Raw genomic sequence first — 23,965 nt, 5'->3', positions numbered from 1 at the left:
TCAAGACACTCAAATGAGATCCTTGTGTTTGTAGGAAAAGCCAAAAACACACCAAACAACAACCTGCATGTCAGCCCAGTAAAAATCCTGCCTCTGCCTTCAGGTTCCAAGAATGCTGAATCAAAACAGGCTCTGCTCTTTAAGAAGAGGAAGAGTACAAGGGAGGAAAAAAAAACCCAACCAAAAAGTTTGTATTAAACCCCATGTAATCTTTTGAAAACAGCATTATTAGAACCTGGAGCACCAGCCAAGAGTGATTTATCACCCCCTGTCATCACAGCCTGCAATACAGGGCTTTTTATACCAAACTGTCAATGCTACCATGCTGAAGTCCCAGCTCATAATGTCTTAAAGCTGGCCCTTCAGTGCCAGCAAATCCGCCAAACCCCAGAGATTTGGGGGTCTGGGGCAATGCTGCTCCTCCAGTAGAGCCTCTGAAACATCCAGGGATTTGGGGGTCCAGGGCACTGCTGCTTCTCTCTCAGAGCCTCTGCAAGCCTCAGGGATTTCGGGGTCTGGGGCACTGCTGCTCCTCCAGTAGAGCCTCTGAAACATCCAGGGATTTGGGGGTCCGGGGCACTGCTGCTTCTCTCTCAGAGCCTCTGCAAGCCTCAGGGATTTGGGGGTCCGGGGCACTGCTGCTTCTCTCTCAGAGCCTCTGCAAGCCTCAGGGATTTGGGGGTCTGGGGCACTGCTGCTTCTCTCTCAGAGCCTCTGCAAGCCTCAGGGATTTGGGGGTCTGGGGCACTGCTGCTCCTCTCTTAGAGCCTCTACAAGCCTCAAGGATTTGGGGGTCTGGGGCACTGCTGCTCCTCTCTCAGAGCCTCTGCAAGCCTCAGGGATTTGGGGGTCTGGGGCATTGCTGCTCCTCTCTCAGAGCCTCTGAAAGCCTCAGGCATTTGGGGGTCTGGGGCACTGCTGCTCCTCTCTCAGAGCCTCTGTAAGCCTCAGGGATTTGGGGGTCTGGGGCACTGCTGCTCCTCTCTTAGAGCCTCTGAAAGCCTCAGGGATTTGGGGGTCTGGGGCACTGCTGCTCCTCTCTCAGAGCCTCTGCAAGCCTCAGGGATTTGGGGGTCTGGGGCACTGCTGCTCCTCCATTAAAGCCTCTGCAACATCCAGAGACTTAGGGATCTGGGCCTCCTCCATCAGAGCCTTTGCCAGGGGACCAGCAGCGTAGGGCGATGTGACCCGACGCCAAGCACCCAGCACACTACTTCCAAGCAGGAGGATGTTGTAAGTCAGTGTGGGTAAACAATTCCCCGAAGGTTAGTTCAGCTTCTTTCCAAAGGAAAGTCAAGAGGCTGGAAAGGCTTTTAGGCTTTAAACTACCATTTTCCAGTGCAGAAAGGGTTCCCTCAAAAGGCTGTGCCACGAGGTGCCCGAGCAGTCAGAGCTCTCTGCAGAGAGGGAAAAAAAAACCCCAACAGACACCCTGACATTTTGGGGTTTCCTGTTGAAGTTGTTAACTCCAACTCCAATCACCAGCAGTTCCTAGAATAGGACTACAAAACCACAAGAGGTTAAAAGTGACTGCACATGTACTAACCTAAGCGTGACACTCTCCCTCCCCCCCACCCCCAGGAAAGGAGCAGCTATTGGGTGTTGTGGCTCTCTAGAAACTCAATTAGCAAAGCCAATTTCCTATGAGCATTGAAAAAAAAAACCAACCACCAAAACCCAGCAAACAAAGGGGGGGAAGGGGGGGAAACCCACCCCAAACAAACAAAAAGAGGCAGCAACAAGGCTGACAATGTGCAAGGGGCACATCTGCCTCCCCCCAAAGCTGCAGGCTGTGTGCGAACGGTGCCTGTGCCCGCAAAAATGCTGAAACATACTTGAAACATTTCATCATTGTTTGCTCCCATCTGAGTCTGCTTAAAACCCAGACGAGCCTCAGCTTCCAAATTGGAAACACTGAGAGAGAGAGAGATTCCTTCAAAAGCCTTTGCTCAGGGCAGATCCTCTCTGCTGACCTGTACCTTTCCTACCCTCAAACGGAGCCAAGTCCCTCAGCCAACGCACGCGTCCCAGACCGCCGGACGCTGAATTACCTCAAGTCACAGAAATCCTGAGTGGAAAAGACTGGAAGTGAACAGATCCCTCTCTCTTGTTTTGCTTAAAAGATGAACAAAAAATTAAAAAGAGAAGCATTTCTTGGAAAAAGGAGGGAGAAAAAAAAAGGAAATAAGAATCAGGCAATGTCTTACACAGGCAAAGAGCAGACAGGAACTGCACAAGGTGAGCAGCAGCAGCCCTTTCACGCTTCAAGTACTGGGTTCAGTATTGGGCCCTCAGTCCAAGAAGGACATTAAGGGGCTGGAGGGTGTCCAGAGAAGCCGGGGAAAGTGTTTGGAGAACAGGGCAGCTAATGGAACTAGCCTAGAAGTGTTCAAGGGTAGGTTGGACACAGCCTTGCGCAACCTGATCTAGTGGAAGAGGTCCCTGCCCACGGCAGGCAGGTTGGAACTAGATGGTCTTTAAAGTCTCTTCGAATTCAAACCATTCTGTGATTCTATGAACTGGGGGTTTTCAGTCTGGAGAAGAGGAGGCTGAAGGAAGACCTTCATTGCTCTCTACAACTACTTGAAAGGAGTTCAAAGCCAGGTGGGTGTTGGTCTCTTCTCCCCAGTAACAAGTGATAGAATAAGAGGCCTCAAGTTGCACCAGGGGAGGGTTATGCTGGATCTTAGAAGAAATCTCTTCACTGAAAGGCTTCCCAAAGACTACAACAGGCTGCCCAGGGAGGTGGTGCACTCCCCATCCTTGGAGTTGTATCACAGAGGCAGAGATGTGGTGCTGAAGGACATGGTTTAGCACCAGCCTTGGTAGAGAGAGAATGGTTGGACTTGATGATCTTAAAGGGCTTTTCCAACCAAAGCCATTCCGTAGTCCTATGAAGGAAGCACTACAATCCTAACTTCACACTACAATCAACACTGGGCAGCCTTTAACAAGAATAAACCAAACCAGGTTGGAAGAGACCTTCAAGATCATTGCGTCCAACCCATCAACCAATCCAACACCACCTAAACAGCTAACCCATGGCACCAAGCACCCCAACAGAGGCTGATCCCATCAGCAGGCACACACACACTTCTCAAGAACCATCTCCACCCTTACAAGCACCAGACTTTGCCAGGAAGGTGAGATACCACTGCCCTTGGGGACCACAACCCCTTCCCCATCCCACCTCACCCCTCTTCCAGGCCCCACAGGGACATTAGATAAACCCAAACCAGTGAGGAAGAGAAGCCTACTATGGCCATGGCCATTTGCAAACAGAAAGCACCATTCTAAGAAAACCCACTAAGAGCAACACCCTTGCAGGGCCAAATAACCTGCTGATAGCCTACCACACATCTGAAACCTCTCTGACATCTCCTCACCAGCTCCATTCTTCCCATCACACTGCTTTTATCCAAGTACCATTCCCACACCAGGAAAATGCAACCAAGAACGAAAACAAACAAAAAACAACCCAGAACAAACACAGTGCTTCAGCCACAGCCTCTGCAGGGTAAAGGGGGGGGGAAAAGAACAACCCACCCACAGACAGCCCAAAAATCTCTGCTACAAAGGCCAAAGAGTTTTGTGAAACACTGCAATTTTTAAAGTGAGAAGCAGGGAAGATGGGCTTAAAAAAACCCCACAATAATCCCCTTTTGAATTAAAAGGCTTGGAAAGTGGCTAAATAAACAAATAATGAATGCAATTAGCAGCTTTCTTCCCAAGATGCACAAATCCCAGCACCCAGCACAAATTGCTTCTTCCAGGGCACCAGTGAGTTTGATGGGGGGGGGGATATCTTGGAGCACAGAAAGTAATTTAGGTAGCAAGGGGGAAAAAGAAATAAAAAGAAACAGTTTTGCAGGGTCTTCACATTGCTTAGCAATGAGAGAAGGAAGTTATCTTCATAATCTCCAAAGAAAGAGAAAGCAGGAGGAATGCGAGGAATGCGAGGAGGTTATTGCCCCGGAGACCGAGGCTGGCAGCCCGAGGAGATGCACACCCTGACCTCTTTGGCTAACAAGAATTTCCTCCCCCAGAAGAAAAAGAAAAAGCAGGCAGAACAAAAGCAAAGAATCAGGTCCTGGAGGGTTGCTCCTTTTCTGGAAGGAGGTGGAGGATTTTAGCAGATGGGATAATCCTGATGCTCCTTGTTGGTGCTGCCCAAACCTCCAGTTTAGGGAGGAGAGAGGTGTGAGGGACTGCACCTCCATACCCTCACAGGATCACAGGCTCACAGAATGTTAGGGGATGGAAGGGACCCAAAGAGATCATCAAGTCCCACCCCCTGCCAGAGCAGGACCAGAGAATCCAGCACAGGTCACACAGGAATGCATTCAGACAGGCCTTGAAAGTTTCCAGAGGAGGAGACACCACAAGCTCTCTGGGCAGCCTGCTCCAGGCCTCTGTGACCCTTACAACAAAGAAGTTCCCCCTTATGTTGAGGTGGAATCTCCTGTGCTGCAGCTGACATCCATTGCTCCTTGTCGTATGACAGGGAGTAAGTGAGCAGAGACTGTCCCCTCCCTCCTGACACCCAGCCCTCAGATATTTATAAACATTTATTAAATCCCCTCTAAGTCTTCTCTTTTGCCTCATGTCCATAGAAGTCCCATAGGCAGCACCCCTGGCCTTAAACAGGTACACATGGAGGGGACAGGAGGCGAGAACCACATGTTTAACACCTCTTGAGAAGCACTGGCAGTCCCCCATCCACACAGGCTCCAGGGTGCTTCCAGGGCTGGCAAGCCACTCACTGAACATAACCAGGATGAAGGGGTCTGCACAAGCCACCAGCTAACACCACACAACAGGCTAACACCACGGACATCACCACCTTAACCTGGAACCCTCTGTCACAGAGGTCCCAGCCCACCTGGGCAGATGCCATCATGCCTCCAAAACAGATGATGCTAGTCTGGGACCTTGGCCCATTATAGGCATCTACAATAGGTGCATTGCTTGCATGCAGTAGCAGTACTTCAGTCTGAACTTCCTTAGCTCTGCAGGTATCAAACACCACTGTGGAAGGGAGAGGCAGAGACTCCCCTTTGGGGACAGGCTAGGGGAGTTGGGGCTTTTCAGCCTGGAGAAAAGAAGGCTCTGAGGCGACCAGTACCTGGAGGGGGCTACAGGAGAGCTGGAGAGGGACTTTTTGACAAGGGCTTGAAGTGCTAGGATCATAGTATCATAGTATCAGTCAGGGTTGGAAGGGACCACAAGGATCATCTAGTTCCAACCCCCCTGCCATGGGCAGGGACACCCCACACTAGATCAGGCTGGACAGAGCCTCACCCAGCCTGGGCTTAAACACCTCCAGGGACAGGGCCTCGACCACCTCCCTGGACAACCCATTCCAGGGCTTCACCACTCTCATGGGGAAGAACTTCCTCCTCACCTCCAGCCTCAATCTCCCCACCTCCAGCTTCATTCCATTCCCCCTAGTCCTATCACTACCTGATGGTACCTGATGAAGGATGAGAGGCAATGGCTTTGAGCTGGAGGATGGGAGGTTGAGACTGGAGATTGGGAAGCAATTCTTTACAGTGAGGGTAGTGAGACCCTGGAACAGGGAAGGAGGTGTTCAAGTCTAGGCTGGATGACACCCTGAGCAACCTGGTCTAATGGGAGGCATCCCTGCCCGCAGCAGGGCGGCTGGAACCGGCTGATCTTCAAGGTCCCTTCCGACCCAACATGCGGCGATTCTGTGAGACCCAGCGCCTCGCTGGCGTGCCGGCCTCGCCCTGCCGCCGCTTCAGCCAGAACCCAAAGCCTGTTGACACACGAAAAGCCACAGAAAATCTCCCTGAACCTACAAAAACGGCGCTGAAAACATCGCGCGGCGCGGGCCGGGCGCGCTGTGTACACACGGCTATTCAGCCCCTTACAAACCAGCCAGGCGCCTAAAGGAAACATCTGATAATTAAGGCGATTTGAACAATAGATAATAATTTGACTATGAATTGTACGGAATGCAGTGACTGCTTATTCTGGCAGGGAAAAAAAAAAAAAAAAGGGGGGGGGGGCGGGGGGGGGGGGGGGGGGGAGGCGAAAAAGACACAACAGAACTTGCTATGAAGCGGCTGCCAAGGAAAACGATACTCCCACTCAGCCCGGACCTCTGCGAGCGCTGCGCTGCTAAACCGCTGCCGGCTGCTAGGACACGGCGCCGCTGCCGGCTGCTGCTGCTGCTGTCGAACAAAACCCCGCGCCGCAGACCCGCGGGGAGAAGGCACAGTCCCGGGAGAGGGGTGGCCGGAACCCCCGCCGAAGCCCGGGGGGCCGCCGCCGGCTCTTCGCCAACGTTTTGCCGAGCCACGTAGCCGCCAGCGCCGGATGCCAGGCTGCTCGCCGGTGGCCTGCGGGCAACTTGGGACAGGCTGCCAGCTCTCCCCCCCACCTCCCCCTCCTCCCGCTGTTTCCAGTTGCTAAATGACATTAGAAGCAGCTAAAAATACTTCAAGCGAGTCTCTCGTTTACTTTTCCATGCCAGCGCTTGGCGTTTGCCGAGAGGACGTTCTCCGACGGTCACCTCCCCACCCACGGGTGGTCAGGCAATTGCTCCGTTGATGAATGCCGTGCAGTAGAAACCACCCTGCTTGCCACCGACCTGTGCCTAGACTGAAGTCACTGAGAAGAGCTACAGCTGGTGACCAGGTCGTTCCACACCTTCAGGTGGCTGGTGAGGAATCATAGAGTCGGGAGTTGGAAAGGACCTCAAGGATCAGCCAGTTCCAACCCCCCTGCCATGGCCAGGGACACCTCACACTACAGCAGGTTGCTCACAGCCACATCCAGCTTGTCTTTAAAACCTCCAGGGCAGCCTGTTCCAGTGTCTCACCATCCTCATGGGGAAGAATTTCTTCCTAACATCCAATCTGAACCTACCCACCTGAGTCATAGAACGGTAGGGGTTGGAGGGGATCTCTGGAGATCACCCTCCCAAAGCAGGACCACCTAGGGCATGTGCAGGAGTGCCTTGAAAGTGTCCAGAGAAGAAGACTCCACAACCTCTCTGGGCAGCTTGCTCCAGGGCTCCAGTGCCCTCACACCAAAGAAGTTTCTCCTCATGTTGAGGTGGAACCTCATCTGTTCTAGTTTGAATCCATTGCCTCTTGTCCCATCACAGGACACAACTGGAAAGGGACTGGCCCCTTCTTGACACCCACCCTTTAGATACTTGTAAGACCAGGTATTATTCGGTTCTTCTCATACCCCAGGGAGCCCAGAAATTGTCTAATACAAGTTGACTTAAACAGGCTCAGCAGTGCCAGACGGTACAAGGAGCACATCCTGGATGAGATCCAGAAACTTGTTTCTCAGTTGGAAGAGGCTGCATGGAGAAGCCTGTAAAAACTGAAGAAGTGTCTGCTGAACTTTTATCATTAAAGCAGAAAAGCAGCCTTCCTGATTGACCAAGGTGGCACATCTGGGAGGAGCGAGCAGCAGGACACCTCTGCCAAAGTGATCTTGGACAAAAGCACAAGCCCTGTGAGGAGAGGCTGAGGGAGCTGGGGTTGCTTAGCCTGGAGAAGAGGAGGCTCAGGGGAGACCTTCTTGCTCTCTACAACTACCTGAAGGGAGGTTGCAGCCAGGTGGGGGTTGGTATCTTCTCCCAGGCAAGCAGCACCAGAACAAGAGGACACAGCCCCAAGCTGTGCCAGGGGAGGTTTAAACTGGATGTTAGGAAGAAAATCTTCACAGAGAGAGAGCTTGGCCATTGGAATGCGCTGCCCTGGGAAGTGGTGGAGTCATCATCACTGGAGGTGTTTAAGAGACTCGATGCGGTGCTTGGTGCCATGGTTTAGTTGATTAGATGGTGTTGGGTGACAGGTTGGACTTGATGATCTCGAAGTTCTCTTCCAACCTGGTCTATTCTATTCTAAAACCCCATGAGTCCAAAAAGCCAACAGCCAAGTGACTTCCTCTATCATGATGAGAGACACTTTCCCTTGCTCCTAACAGGTAAATGCAGCTATTATGTGAACTGGGTTTAAACAGAGGCCAAGATCCCATCCAGCATCTTCACTACTACTGCTTGTGCCCAGCTCCCTGCAGAAGTGAGCTCCAGGCTCACTCTGAGCTCATCCCTAGCAGGATAGCTCCCACTGAGCCTGCCTCCATGCCACCACAAAAGCACGGCAGCAGCGCCAGGGAGGGAAGGCATTGCACCGATGCAGGACATTCGCAGGTTAACTGATAAGGCTTCCCACCAACAGCCAAGAGGTTTTATGCCTTTTCAGTTCAGGAAAAGAAGCATCTATTTCTTCCAATTAGCAAGAAAAGGGCAGGAATTTCCATCCGTTTAACACCTGAGGGCAAGAAGGAACCTCCTGAAAGAAACAGCTGGGATTTCTTTGTTTTGACATCACAGCCACCTACTGTGGGTCTCCGGATGCCACCTCTGGCTTTGCATTTCATTCTGCAGCCTCACCAGACCGGGTAAGCAATGATCATTCCCAGGCAGTTCTGCCCCATCACCCAGAGACACCTGGGTTCAGTAAGGTAAGAGACTTTCCAGGTAGCATCTGGACAAAGTGAGCAGTTACAGGCTGTAGGACCAAGACCTTCTTGAGACGTGCCCTTTCCTTAGGAAACTTTTCAAGTAACCTTAAAAGCAGTTAGAGGCTGGTACTCTCCCCACACCACATCTCTCTATACATTACCAAGAGTCAAGTTTCACACATCAACCATAGAATCACAGAATCGATAGGGTTGGAAGGGACCTCAAGGATCATCCAGTTTCCACCTCTCTGTCAAGGGCAGGGACACCTCACACTACAGCAGGTTGCTCACAACTACATCCAGCCTGGCATTAAAAACCTTTAGGGAATGAAGCTGGAGGTGGGGAGATTCAGGCTGGAGGTGAGGAGGAAGTTCTTCCCCATGAGAGTGGTGAAGCCCTGCAATGGGTTGTCCAGGGAGGTGGTTGAGGCCCCATCCCTGGAGGTGTTTAAGCCCAGGCTGGATGAGGCTGTGGCCAGGCTGATCTACTGTGGGGTGTCCCTGCCCATGGCAGGGGGTGTGGAACTGGATGATCCTTGTGGTCCCTTCCAACCCTGATTGATACTATGATACCTCCAGGGATGAGGCTTCCACCACCTCCCTGGGCAACCTGTGCCAGTCTCTCACCACCCTCATGGGGAACAACTTCTTCCTAACATCAAATCTGAATCTACCCCTCTCTAGCTCTAGAGGAGCACCAGCAACAGCAGCAAGACCGCATCTCACCGCTGCCATGAGCTCTGCATCCATCCCAGGGCTACGGGCGCAGAAGCTGCTGAAGATCACTCGGATACAAGGTGTCAGAGGGCCGTGACTTAGGAAACGCTACACTGCGGATCTGGAGCAGCAAGTCTGTCTTTATACCTCTAACACCAAGCCAGCATAAAAGGAAACAGTTTATGCATTCCACGCAGCAAATAACACATTTTACACCTCTTATCAAGCAAGTGATGAGCTGACCTGCTGCACACCTCTCTGAGAAATGTCTGTGCACTTCAGCAAGATAGAACCTGCCATTTATGCATATTCTAATTGCATCCTAAACCTAGTCTAAACAAATATTAACTTGAACTTCTAGGTAATTATAGACAAGCCAGAGCCCTTTAATGTGACCGACACAGCAATGATACAGATAAAGAGATTGCTGGAATGGGCCCTTTCTTGAAAGGAAAGGAGAAAAAAACAACAGCAGACAAACAGCTGTACACACCTGCTGCTCCAGGAAAAGATAAACATGGCCAAAGTCCACGCCAGACGCTGCTGAACCCCTGAACAACTCCCGTGCCCATCCGGTGAGGAGTTTCACCTGCTGGCGTACAGCTGGGTGTAGGGGCACGTCTGCCCACGCTGCCCAGCTGCTTCACTGTGGCAATTCAAGGCCGACATCCTGCAAGACCAGCAAGCCCTGCTTTGCCAGGAAAGAAATCACCACACTCACAGAAACCAATCTGCCACAGCTTTTCAGACACTTTTTGGGGGAGCGTGCTAGAAAGTTTCCGTCTGCGCACCACGACGTGACGCACTTCTCTAAGGGAAGGGCAAGAAAATATTGCCCCAAAATAGTACAAAAAGCTGAAGAACTCTGTGGCGGGCTCCAGACTTGAGCTCAGGCCAGCAACAACCATGTTTCCATACATTATCCTGCCAGCACCACCACCTGTTGAACCCTCTCCAACCCAACCTGCAGCAATCACCAGTTTCCACCAACACCCCAATGGGATCCTCGTCCGAGCAGAGAGCTCTTTCCCATACTCATTTATCTCCTTCTCAGCGATTAGCCAGGCTCCCAGCTAACTGCCTCCCCAGCTCCCTCACTCACCTGAAGGAAAACACAGCCACTATCACCTGAAACTCCAACTGAAATCAAAGCCCTGGCAAGTGACTCATTTTCCCAGACGCAACGCACGCCAGGGACCTTTCACCCTGGTGTCAGAGCTCGGCCTCCAGCCTTATCACAGATGACATTTCCCATCCAGCCCACAGCTCCCTGTGCTGAGCCTACAAAGACAATGGCAGGTGAAGCCCCACCTGCTCAGAAAGTTGAAAAGCAGCAGTGGGATGAGCAGTTAGTGGCTTGCCTGCCTGCATCCATCAGCTGAGTGGCAAGAGGAGAGACCCAGAGCCTCTGAACACCACACATACCCACCCCCCAAAACCACACGAATCCACAGGGGAACGTGAAACTGCAGCAGGTGGAGCACCCCACCTGAGGTTTACATTTAAGCACAGTCACACTTGAGGTACACCACACTTCAAAGCTGTGCAGAGCAAACCTCCTTTAAAGGCTTCTACCACCCTCTCTGAAACACCCCTGTGGAGCAAGATGATGCTCAAAACCTAACTTTGCAAGACCTGTTGCTTTCCAAACATCCCACGGCCCTGGAACGAGCCCCATAAGCCAGCCGACGTTTTCAGCCCTGCTTTTGTACCAATAATCTTACCTTGCTCATCACATTTCTCTGACCCCGCATTTCAAAAGCCCCGGGGTCAAACTGACAGCCGCTTCAGAGCCTCAGATGGAAGCGCCCCTGACCTACTCCCGACGGCCTCTAAAAGCTCACCAAGCCATCACAAACGAGGGCTAAACTAAGGACTAGGCGACTCCTGCCCAGGGCTGGGAAGCCTGCTTCACATCCTGATCCTGCACCACCGAGGGCTGGACGCAAATCAAATTCCAGCCTATTTATTAGGGCCCGTTTTACGAAGCAGGGAGGGGGTGAAAGGGGCGAGAGTATTTTAACTGCAAGCAGTCAGACGTTTCTCATTAAAATATTTTCTTGGAGGAGTAAACGGGCCTGCAATTTGATTCAAACAGATGGAGGCTGAACGCATATCATTAGCCTGACAATATAAAAGCACGACCGACTGAAATCATTTTAGTTTTGTCAGTGAAAAGGATAATGTATGCATATCTGGAGGGCACACCAATGGTAAAGATTACCCCCAGCTTCTATCCTCGCCGTCTAAAGGTATTTACTTGGGGTCTGTCTGTGTTGTGACAGTGTCCTAGACCGAAATGAATGCCTCTAACACTCCACATTTTTGAGCCATTCAGTCATGCATTTTTGTTATTGTTGAAAAGTAGTGCGAAATTGCAGTGCATGAGCTGGAGTCCTTGGTGGTCTCCGAGGATTCCAGCTAAAAAGGCACTTCCTTTGTTCCGCGGAGAATGCGGTCCAGTAGGTCATTCAGAAGGGGAAATAAAAGCAGCGGCCCTGGGAAGGAGATGAAGGATGAAACAAAAAGAATAAAATGTTTTGGGTGTGAGCACATTAGCTACCATTTCCTACTGCTGCCGGCTGCGAGCACTCCTGTCCCCGGGATGCGCAAGTACCTCGGGACGAAGGTGGAGGTGGGGGGGGGGAAGGAAAAAAGAAAGAAAGAAAATAAAAGAAAGAGACCCAAAAAGGGGACAAAATAAAGAAGAAGAAGAAAAAAAAAAAGCCATGTCCCAGTCCCTTCGCCAGCAGCCCGCCGAGCCAAGCGGCACCAGGGCGGGACGGGGCCGCCCGCCGCCGCCTCACTCCCCGCCGGGGAGAAAGGCAGCCCAAGGGCAGGCAGCGCCCGCTCCGCCGCCGCGCACACGGCCGGGGAGCGGAGCCGGCAACAGGCGCGGTACCGCCCGCCGCCCCGCCACCGGGGGCAGCCCCCTGCGCGCCAGGCTCCGGGCAGCCGCACCGGGTCCTACCGAGAGCCCTGGCAAACCGCGGCGGGATAAGTGCCGAACTCGGAGGCGGTGAACGGAGCTGGGCCGGGCGCTCCGAGCCCAGCTGCGGGGCGGAGAAGGCGAACGGAACCGAGCCAGGCCGGGGACCCACAGCCAAGCTCTGGCTGAGAGGGAAGGCGAACCGAGCAGGGCCGGATGCCCCGAGCGCAGCTTTCGGGGAGAGGGGAGGCGAACCGAGCCGCGTCGGGCCAGGCGCTCCGAGCCCAGCTCCAGCGAAGCGAACCGATCCAAGCCGAGCCGAGCCAGGCGCCCCGAGCCCAGCGGGGGTAGAGGAGGCAAACCGAGCCGGGCCGAGCGCTCCCAGCCCAGCTCCAGCAAAGAGGAGGCGAACCGAGCTGAGCGGAGCCAAGCGTTCCGTTCCCAGCTCCAGCAAAGGGGAGGCGAACCGAGCCAAGCCGGGTCAGGAGCTCCGAGCCCAGCTCCAGCAAAGGGGCAGGCGAACCCAGCCGAGCCGGGCGCCCCATGCCAAGCTCCGGCGAGGGGCAGGCGAACCGAGCCGGGTCGGGCCATACCCCGCTGTAAGGGCAGAGCCGGGCCGGGGGTAATCCGGGCGCACACCCCGCGCTTCGCGGGGCCGGGCCGAGCTCGCACAAAGGCGGCGGCGCCGATCACGACTCACCGCTGATCTCGTAGCTGGGCGCTTCGCTCTGGCTGAAGCCCTTGGCGGCGTAGTGCCTCCGCACTTCGGAGCAACTTTTGGCGCGGGGCTCGGCGGCCAGCAGCAGCGGCAGGCTGAGGGCGGCTAAAGTGCAGAGCAGGGGCGGCAAGCAGCCGCGCCGCCGCGGCATGGTGCAGGGCGGGCAGGGGCCGCCGTCGGGGCCGGGCGAGAGCGGCCCGAGGCCGGAGCCTGCCCTCCGCCGAGCCTTGCCCCGCCGCGCCGCGCAGGAGCCGCGCCCGTTACCGTGCACCCCGCGCTGCTGCTGCGGCTCGGCTGGGCCGGCGTGCGGCGGCGCTCTGGAAACTTGGCCCGGCAGGAAGCACATGGGGTGGAGGAGGTGGAGGTGGTGGAGGAGGAGGAGGGAGGGAGAGGGAGGGAGAGAGGCGGGGAGGGCGGTAGCCAAGCAGGAGCGCGCAGCGCCAGGACAAGCCTCTGCAGCCCCCGGGAAAACCAGGAGCTGGGATCCGCCTGCCCAGCGAGGCGGAGCGGACTGCGGGGCTGTCTGCACCCCCCGCCCCCGTCCCCTCCTCAGACCTGGCATGCCCCCGAGCGGTTTCCCCCGACCCGGAGTGGCGTGTTACGGCCGCGTCCCGACGGCAGCCCAGCCCGGGACCGGCTCTGCCCGCGGGCACCTTCCCACCAGGCTGGGCACTGCCCGCTCCTCACCTTTGAGTCACACAGACATTGGAGTTGGAAAAGACCTCTTAAGAGTCCAAGCACCAACCCACCACCACCATGTCTACTAACCCATCTTCTGAGCTGCCACGTCTGTTTTGGACACCTCTAGGTCTGGTGACTCCACCACCTCCCCGGGCAGCCTGTCCCAATGCCTGACCACTCTTGCAGGAATGATATTTTTCCTAAGATCCAACACAAGCCTCCCCTGTTGCAACTTGAGGCCTTTTCCTCTTGTCCTATCATTTGTTACATGAAAGAAGAGATCAATACCCACCTCACTCCAACCTCCTTTCAGGTAGTTGTGGAGAGCAATAAGGTCTTCCCTCAGCCTCCTCCACACTAAACAATCCCACTTCCCTCACCCGCTCCTCACCAGACCCTTCACCAGCTTTGCTGCCCTTGTCTGGACATGCTCCAGCACCTCAATGTCCTCCTCTCAAAGCTCAACCCAGTACTCAAGACATAGTCTCACCAGTGCTGAGTCCAGGGGGACTATCACTGCTCTGCTCCTGCTGGTCACACTATTGCTGATCCAGGCCAGGATGCTGGTGGCCTTCTTGCCCACCTGAGCATAGATTGGCTCATGTTCAGCTGACTGCCAACCACCACCCCCAGGTCTTTCTCTGCTGGTCAGTTTCCATCCCATCTGGCCCAAGCCTTGGAGCATTCATGGGGTTGTTGTGACCCAAGTGCAGGACACAGCACTTGGCCTTGTTGAATCTCATACAACTGCCCTTGGCCCATCAATCCAGCCTGCCCACATCCCTCTGCAGAGCCTTCCTACCCTCCACAGACCAGCACTCCCTCCCATCTTAGTGCCATCTGCAAACTTACTGAGGGTGCCTCAATTCCCTCATCCAGATCACTGATAAAGACATTCAAGAGAACTGGTCCCTGTACTGAGCCCTGGGAAAAACTACTTGTGACCAGCTACCAGGTAGATTGAACTCCATTCACCACAACTGGCCACATCCTGGAGCTGGACCTGAGCATTCCCAGCCCATGGGGACTTCCTGCCTGACATCCATGCTCCTATCCATCTCTCCTCCAAAGTGCCCTGCAAAGGAATGAGAAATTCCCTGGTAAGGACTGGAGAGGGCTGGTTTGGCTGTTGATCCTTCACTGGAGTTAGAAGTGGCTCAGCTCTGCTACAGCTGTAATAGGTTCACCAGGCTGATGAAATCTGACTTTGCTGTGACAGGTTTGAACTATGTGTGTGAAAGACTCCTTCAGCCCAACTGTTGTGTCGCTTTTTTTTCCACCAATCTTCTCTTTCCAAGGGTTTGGCAGGACAGAGGCCTCAGAAACAGAGAGAAAGGTGCTCTGGCCACTCTTCATACCCTGGCCCTGCACACAGAAACACACAGAGGTGTAAACAAACCCCACCAACCCCTTGAACCAGGGATTTAAGTCCAGCAATTGCTGCTTGCTCCTGTCTGCTGCAAATCACAGAAATAGCACTGCAAGAATGACAGGCACTGTCATAAAGTCACAGGGCTGTAATGTCACTCAAAAGGTCTGCATAAGGAGACCTTGCTCCCTGTCTGGCATGGGGAGCTCCTGGTGTCCTCTGGGTATGGCTGCTGCACAGGCGTAGAATTGTCATAGACTTGTTTTGGTTGGAAAAGACCTCTAAGGCCATCGAGTCCAACCATCAGCCTAACACCACCATGGCCATTAAATCATGTCTGAAAGAGCTATGTCTACACATTTTTTTGAACACCTCCAGGGATGGGGACTCCACCACCTCCCTGGGCAGCCTGTTCCAACCCCTGACCACACTTGCAGTAAAGACATATTTTTTTTCCTGATGTCTAACCTAACCCTCCCCTGGCACAATTTCAGCCATTTCCTCTCGTTCTGTCACCTGATACCAGGGAGAAGGGACCTGGCTCCTACCTCCTTTCAGGGAGTTGTAGAGTGAGAAGGTCTCCCCTCAGCCTCCTCTTCTCCAGACTTAAACAAGCCCAGTTCCCTCAGTCACTCCTCATAAGAGCTCTTCTCTAGATCCTTCACCAGCTTTGTTGCCCTAAAAGGCAAAAGGCAGCTCTGTCCTGCTGCAGTGTCTGTGTGTCTGCGCCTCAGCATGGTGTCATTTGCCCCATGACAGTGTCATGGCCTGGTGAGAGCAGTTTCCATGTCAGTATGCTCCTTTATTTCTCTCACTGCTGTGCTGGGGAAGGGCTTGACCCTCTTGTTCTCAACCTTTTTTCAGTGCAACACTGGTGGCTTGGGAGGAGAAAGCTGTTCTCAGGCCACACTGCCCCACCAGGCACTTCTCCTGGGAACAAGATGCTGGCTCAGCTCTGAGCTTTCCAGCAGAGATGCCAGCAGCTCCCTGCAGCCTTGGGAGTTGAGGAATTGCACCTAAAGCAAGGGGAAGCCTCACTGCCCCGCAGCCCAGCCACGATGGAGAAGCTCCTGCTGCAGCTTTTGCAGCAGGGCTGGAAGGAGCATCGCCTGTCCCTACAGGAAACGAGCCACGCTGTCCCCGGGGGCAAGGCTGAAGTTCGCTTTATTACGGCTTAAAGAAGTCTCCAGAGACAAATCCTGATGGAAAGGGGTGTCGGGATCTCAGTCACCCCTGTCACCCGCCCGGGGCCACTCACACCAAGCTGGTGAGACAAGCCAGGCCAGAGGTTCTCATGAAGTTATAAAGTGTCCTGAGAGAGAATAATCCTCTAGGATCTAGCCCTGCAAATGTATGACTGAGTTCTGGTTTTTCAAAGCGCTACCTCACCCTCCCAGCCTTTATTTGAAGAGACAATGTGAATTTTAAAGAGAACCCAGCGGGGAGCACTGCATTTTTTATTCCAAAGTGAGAGAGAAAACGAGAGTGAGAAAGTCTCTGGGGTTAGAGACAGCTTGCCATTTGTTGTTCCTCATAATCCCATACCTCGGCGGGATTTAAGAAACCTCCTGAAAAACACGGAGGGTTTTGTCAAATACTTGATCAAGTAGTTAAATCAAAGGCTGCAGCAAAACAATGGCACTGCCTGAAATTTTTCATGGAAAGAAAAGGAAAAAAAAAAAACCTCTCTTTTTCTTCTTCTCTCTTTTTTTTTTTTTTTTTAAAGAAAGGAAAAGTAGCCTCTCACACAAAAAAAAAAAAAAAAAAGAAAATACAAGAAAAGAAAAAGGAGAAAATGAAAAAGGGAAAAGGGAAAGCAAAAGAAAAAAAGGAAAAGGAAAAAGAATAGGAAAAGATGAAGGAAAAAAGAAAAGGAAAAATAAAGGGAAAAAAAAAAAGAAAAAGAAAAAAAATAGAAAAATAAATATAGGAAAAGAAAAATAAAAAGATAAAAAGGAAAAGGTAAAGGAAAAAGGAAAAGGGAAACAAGAAAAAGAAAAAAAAAGAAAATGGAAAAAAAAAAGAAAAAGAAAAAGAAAAAGAAAAAGAAAAAGAAAAAGAAAAAAGAAAAAGAAAAAGAAAAAGAAAAAGAAAAAGAAAAAGAAAAAGAGAAAAAGAAAAAGAAAAAGAAAAAGAAAAAGAAAAAGAAAAAGAAAAAAGAAAAAGGAAAAGGAAAAGGAAAAGGAAAAGAAAAAGAAAAAGAAAAAGAAAAAAAAGAAAAAGAAAAAAAAGAAAAAGAAAAAGAAAAAGAAAAAGAAAAAGAAAAAGAAAAAGAAAAAGAAAAAGAAAAAGAAAAAGAAAAAGAAAAAGAAAAAGAAAAAGAAAAAGAAAAAGAAAAAAGGAAAGAAAAAAGGAAAGAAAAAGAAAAAGAAAAAAGGAAAGAAAAAGAAAAAGAGGAACAGGAAAAGAAAAAGGAAGAGGGAAAAAAAGAAAGAGAAAGAGAAAGAGAAAGAGAAAGAGAAAGAGAAAGAGAAAGAGAAAGAGAAAGAGAAAGAGAAAGAGAAAGAGAAAGAGAAAGAGAAAGAGAAAGAGAAAGAGAAAGAGAAAGAGAAAGAGAAAGAGAAAGAAAAAAAAGAAAAAGAAAAAGAAAAAGAAAAAGAAAAAGAAAAAGAAAGAAAAAGAAAAAGAGAAAAAGAAAGAAAAAGAGAAAGAGAAAGAAAGAGAAAAAGAGAAAGAAAGAGAAAAAGAGAAAGAGAAAGAAAAAGGAAAAGGGGAAAAATGAAAATAAAAAGAAAAAAGAAAAAGAGAAAGGAAAATAAAAAGAAAAAGAAAAAAAGGGGAAAAAATTAAAAGAAAAAGGAGAAATTAAATTTTTTTTTAAAGGAAAAAGAAAACAAAAAGGAAAATAAAAAGGAAAGCAAAAGATCAATAATTTTTTTCTGGAGGTTTTTTCCACATCTGGCAGAACCTCTGCAGCCCCTCGCCCCAATCCACTCAAGCAGTTCCCTGTTCCCCCTTCTCTCCTTTTCCCAGGAGAAAAAGGCAGAGAAAAGCAGAGGGCAAAAAAAGCCTTGCACTTCAGTTTTGAGATGACTTTGGCAGGGGTGTTTCAGGGTGAAGACTTCCAATTTCCCACCTCCCCCCAAAAGTCTCCTTTCTCCCCATTAATATTTCTGGCCCTGGACTCAGTGGTTCTTTCCCAGCCCTAGAAAATACCTCAAGACATGCCAAGGTACATGGGATGCTGCCCAACTCTGGGGCTCCTGCCCCTGCCTCTGCCTGGCAGAGAGCTGATCCCATGCTGCCTCCAGGGCTTTCGGAGCCCTCACTTTCACCAAGTCATTTGTGAGTCTCCTCTGCTATTTGTGAGTCTCCTCTGCTATTTGTGGGGGGACCCCCTAACATGTCCCCACCACTGAGGTGGGCACCCCCGGGCCGAGCAGAGCTGGCTGTGGCGCAGTGCCTCCGGCCCAGGAGCCAGAGCTGGAGACAAGGTGACATCATGTCTGCATGGAGCCTCTTCCAGCATATGCCACAGGCCTTGTACAACTTGGCATTTCAAACTCCTGTCATCTCATTCAGTGGAAAAGCTGCAGCCCTGCCAGCTTTTCTGAGAGGAGGAAGGGTAGGGAAGGAGACACCAAAGGAGAGCCAACTCTTCCCCAGCTTCTCTTCACCTTCCTACGGTGTGCCACCTCACCTCCCCTCTTCAGCTGGGCTGATCATGCCCCAGCCTTTGTTCCCACAACAAAGTCCTGTTGATTTCATGCAAACCACTTTGAATCCACTTTAGAGGAACTGGCACAACCCCTTCACAGGGTTCTGGTTAAACCAATATAAATCTAACTGGTATCAGCCAAGTTCACACTGGTGACTTTGGGTTGATGGGAGCTGAGCACTGAGAAATCTTGAGGGCACAGGGGAGCCCCCAAGCCCAGCAGTGGCACTGATCACATCCAAAAACCCCAGGGGCATCCTGCAAGGGCTTAAGCTTTCAGTTTGATTTAATTCTGGTCCTGGCCAGAGGTCTGCCACTGCCCTGTGGTGTTTCCAGTCATCTGGCAGGGAATTTTCTGGTGGGTTGTACTCAAGCAAAGATTTCAGATGTAGCCCTTGAGAAAAACCTGGCTGGATGCAGGCCTTGGGCTGGCTATCATTAAGGGTGATTAAATCCTGCACCGTGGCAGGAAAGCCTGGGCTACAAGGAGGTTAGAAAGTGTTGAAAGGGACCTGGACAGGCAACTCTTCTGAGCTCCAGCTTGTCAGCAGGAGACAGCTCATTGTAAACCCAAACCAAGCACATTGCTCTCCTGCAGCAGAGTGGCCAGGCTGGAACGAGGGAGGCTGTGGTGGAAACAGTCTCCTTTGATAAAAACCCAGATTCCACAGATCTGGGAGATGTTTAATCCAGAATCACAGAAACACAGAAACATTCAGATTGGAAGAGACCCTCAGCATCACCAAGTCCAACTCAGAACCCTACTCTGCAAGGGTCACCCCTAATCCGTGTCCCCAGGCACCACATCCAAACCACCTTGAAGCACAGCCAGGCCTGGGGACTCCACCACCTCCCCCCAGGGCACCTGTCTTGAGGATGGGGGGACTCTGCTAGTTGCAAACTGATGTTCTGAGTCTGGGTTTCAAATGTCAATGGCCTGGTATTTTAGGGCAGGCAGATGCAGTGTTTCAGCAGGGGCTGCTCTCTCTTTTTAGTTTTACCACTTATTTTTATCCTGCAAGCAGAAACCTCCTGCAGTGGTTGCCTGGCTTTGAGATAAGGCTCTGGTTGCCTTCTGTAGGGGGCCAAACACCAGCCAGGCGCTACCACAACAGGTTGCAAGGTGCTTTGCACACTGAAGCAAGAGGCTAAGACGATGGTGAGGATCAGGCTGGGCATGCAAGGAACAGAATCATGGAATAACAGAATCATAGAATCAATAAGGTTGGAAAAGACCTCAGAGATCATCAATTTCAACCTATTACCTAATACCCAACACCTCCTGACAACTAAATCGTGCCTCCAAGTGCCACATTCAATCCCTTTTTTAACACCTCCACCACCTCCCTGGGCAGCACATTCCAATGGCCAGTTCCTCTTTCTGGGAAGAACTTTCTCCTCACATCCAGCCTAAGGAGGCTGCTGCTAGGGTGTCACTCAGTTTCCTGTGTCCAAACCAGCTTGCAGTGCATGGGGCTTGCTGCATGGATCTCAGCCCATCTCCATTTTAGGGAATGCTAGAGCTTGTCTCTTCCCCCAGCAGGACAAGAAGGCATCCCAGCTCTGTCCCCAGACACCACAGGGAGGAGACTTGGGGACACTGCAGCTTTGAAGGGCACAGGAATGAACTGACTTTCACAGGGTTTCATGCCTGTACTTCCCAGCTCTCCCCAAAATGACTGTGTGGCAGATGGCTCTGACGTGGAGCACACTCACACCCAGAGGATAAAAATATTCCCCAACAGATTCCTGGCAAGCAAACGTCACTCACCATCACTCCAGAGCTGGCCACAGCTTCCTCTTTGCACAGGGGGTGCAAAGAGGGTCCCTGCCCTGCATCTCCCTGATGGCCTCCATGAAGCTCACTGGGCTGACTCAGGCAGCTGGGCTGGTCCCTTGGATCACAGAATCAGAGAATGCCAGGTTGGAAGGGACTGCAAGGATCATCTTTTAGCCTGGAGAAGAGGAGGCTCAGGGGTGACCCCATTGCTCTCTACAACTACCTGAAAGGTGGTTGTAGGCAGGAAGGGGTTGGCCTCTTCTCTCTAGCAACCAGCACCAGAACAAGGGGACACAGTCTCAAGCTGTGCCAGGGGAAGTTTAGGCTGGAGGTGAGGAGAAAGTGCTTCACTGAGAGAGTTGTTGGCCATTGGAATGTGCTGCCCAGGGAGGTAGTGGAGTCTGGAGTCCCCATCCCTGGAGGTGTTCAAGAGGGGACTGGATGTGGCACTTGGTGCCATGGCCTAGTCATGAGGTCTGTGGTGACAGGTTGGACGCGATGATCTTTGAGGTCTCTTCCAACCTTGGTGATACTGTGATACTGTGTGATCTGGTCCAACCTTTATATCTTGGATACACATTGGTTCACCCAGGCCCCTTCCCACAGCCCAGCATCCCCAGAGACAGGTCCCCATTCTGGCCCTGCCCCAGGAAGCTACTTCACAGAATCACAAAGTGTTAGGGGCTGGACCGGACCTCAAAAGCTCATCCAGTCCAACCCCCCTGCCAGAGCAGGAGCACCTATACAGGAACTATGATACTATTCAGGTAGTGATAGGACTAGGGGGAATAGAATGAAGCTGGAGGTGGGGAGATTGAGGCTGGAGGTGAGGAGGAAGTTCTTCCCCATGAGAGTGGTGAAGCCCTGGAATGGGTTGTCCAGGGAGGTGGTTGAGGCCCCGTCCCTGGAGGTGTTTAAGCCCTGGCTGGCTGAGGCTGTGGCCAGCCTGATCTAGTGTGGGGTGTCCCTGCCCATGGCAGGGGGGTTGGAACTGGATGATCCTTGTGGTCCCTTCCAACCCTGACTGATACTATGAACACATCCAGGTGGGTTTTGAATGGATGCAGAGAAGAAGACTCCACAACTCCACTGGGCAGCCTGCTCCAGTGTTCAGCCAGCAGCTTCCCAAGGTGCTGGGTGGCATGATGGGGCCCTGTGTCTGCCTGACCCAGGGCCTTTCTTGGTGTGAATTACAGCCATGACATTGAATTCTCCATTCACATTTCCATAATCTTCCTGCAGATGTGGAGGGGGTGGCACTGCATGGGGTGGGGTGGGGTGGGTGGAGGGGGAGCAACATTTGGAGGTGCTGGAAGGTGTCCAGAGAAGGACCACGAGGATGAGCAGAGGGCTGGATCTATGAGGACAGACTGAGGGAGTTGGAGCTGCTCAGTCTGGAGAAGAGAAGGCTCTGAGGAGACCTAATTGTGGCCTTGCAATATCTGAACAGGGCTCCAAGAAAGCTGGGGAGGGACTTTTGAGGGTGTCAGGGATTGATAGGACTGGGGGGATGGAGCAGAAATAGAAGTGGGTAGATTGAGATTGGATGTCAGGAAGAAGCTCTTCCCCACAAGGGTGGTGAGAGACTGGCACAGGCTGCCCAGGGAGGTGGCTGAATCCCATTCCTAGAGGTGTTTCAAAGATGTGGTGCTGAGGGCCATGGTTTAGCACCAGACCGGGTAGAGTTAGAGAATGGTTGGACTCAATGATCTTAAAGGTCTTTTCCATCCAAAACCACTCTATGGTTCCATGATTTGTGTCACTGCCTGGGCTGATTCATTTGCTTTTTCATCCCTTTTAAGAGCTGGGTGGGTGCTGAACCAGAGCAAGGCCTGTGGGTGCTGTGAGCAGTGGCACAGCCAGCCCACAGCCTCCAGCATGCCCCACTGGGTTAGTCTCACCTGTGAAATGTGCAGGCTCCTGCTGCAGAGACAAGCACTTCACCCTGCTGGTGGGGTTCACAAACTGGAGCTGAAGAGATTAGGACTGGAAAAAGCTCCAGATACCTGATGCCTCCCTCTCTGGTGTGACAGGACTGACCTCAAGCTGTCCTCTCTCTCTCTCCTCAAAAGGCCTCCTTGATCAAGACTGCACAGCCTGTCCCAGCTACCAGCTTGGGATCTTATTGCACAAAAGCATTTCTTAATGGCTAGCTTAAACCTTCCTGGCCAAGAGTCAAGCTGGGTATTTTTTTATTCCTCCTATCTCCTGTACATGGAGGAAACACAGCCTGCCCTTGGCAGAGCTCTTGGCACGTGTAGCCAGCACAGCCCTACTTGCTGTCAGTGGCCCCACCAGCCATGTAGACTTGGGGCAGAGGAGAACAAGCCCAAGCACTGTCTGGAGCAGCAGAAAATGATCTCCTACCATGGAAAGGAGAGGGGTGGTGGGGAGAGCAGCAGATACCCCAGCCAGTTGGCACTGATTCAAAATGAGTCATATCAATCCATTACCTGGACTCTCCTGTGCCAGCTGACAACCCACAGAACAGAGGCAGGGGAGCAGGGACCCACTGCTCTGCAGCTGTCTGCAAGACCATCCTGGTTGCCCCTGGCAGCACCACTGATGCCAGCTGCCGGTTCTGGACAGGAGGCTGGTTCCCACTGGCAGCACTAGTACTGTCTGTGCTCGGGGTCAACCTGTGCTCCTTCATGCAAATGGCTTGAGAGCAGCCCTGAAGAAAAGGACTTAGAGGTGCTGGGGGAGGAGAGGCTCAACAGGAGCCAGCAGTGAGCACTTGCAGCCCACAGAGCCAATCACAGCCTGGGCTGCAGCAAGAGAAGCAGAGCCAGCAGGGCCAGGGAGGGGATTCTGCCCCTCTGCTCCACTCTGCTGAGACCACAGCTGGAGCTCTGGGTCCAGTTCTGGAGCCTCTGTGCCAGGATAGGATCTGGAGGTGCTGGAAGGTGTCCAGAGAAGGGCCACGAGGATGAGCAGAGGGCTGGAGCTGCTCTGCTATGAGGACAGACTGAGGGAGTTGGAGCTGTTCAGTCTGGAGAAGAGAAGGCTCCAAGAAGACCTAATTGTGGCCTTCCAGTATCTGAATGGGGCTCCAAGAAAGCTGGGGAGGGACTTTTGAGGGTGTCAGGGAATGATAGGACTGGGGGGAATGGAGCAAAACTAGAAATGGGTAGATTCAATTTGGCTGTGAGGAAGAAGTTGTTCCTCAGGAGGGTGGTGAGAGCCTGGCAGAGGTTGCCCAGGGAGGTGGTGGAAGCCTCCTGCCTGGAGGTGTTTGCAGCCAGGCTGGATGTGGCTGTGAGCAAGCTGCTGTAGTGTGAGGTGTCCCTGGCCATGGCAGGGGAATTGGAACTAGCTGATCCTTGAGGTCCCTTCCAGGCCTGACAATTCTGTGATTCTATGGACAGACCTGCACTGTGACAGTCAAGCAGAGAGGTCAAAGTTGGTTTCTTAGAACATGGAAAGATCAATGTGAGCTTGCCAGGGGGAGTTGCAGAGATCCTAGTTACTGTACCCAGCACTTCATCTAGGGCCTTTCATTCCTCTCAAAGCGCTTCTAGCTGGGCTCCAGTCCAGCAGCTGCTTCGTTTGTAGGCATCTGCCTTGTTACAGCAGGCACCCACGTCAGCACCTTTGAGGAG

The 23,965-nt window shown here is 52.1% G+C and overlaps 1 protein-coding gene across 1 annotated transcript in view; it reads right to left on the bottom strand.

The window, feature by feature from the left end:
- The window catches only part of GPC4 (glypican 4), a 127,153-nt gene extending 113,954 nt beyond the window's left edge, over positions 1 to 13,199 (bottom strand). The window contains exon 1 of the mRNA XM_068169568.1: positions 12,858 to 13,199. Coding sequence (XP_068025669.1) covers positions 12,858 to 13,026 — 169 coding nt within the window. The 5' untranslated portion in view covers positions 13,027 to 13,199. The remainder of the gene's footprint in view (positions 1 to 12,857) is intronic.
- Between the last annotated feature and the right edge of the window lie 10,766 nt (positions 13,200 to 23,965).

This window comes from Melanerpes formicivorus, unplaced genomic scaffold, assembly GCF_026170545.1.
Source record: "Melanerpes formicivorus ecotype bairdi unplaced genomic scaffold, bMelFor1.0.p_v2 SCAF_197, whole genome shotgun sequence".
NCBI classification, from domain to species: domain Eukaryota; kingdom Metazoa; phylum Chordata; class Aves; order Piciformes; family Picidae; genus Melanerpes; species Melanerpes formicivorus.
Note: the sequence above shows the minus strand (reverse complement) of the source record. Positions and strands in the feature narration are given on the sequence as shown.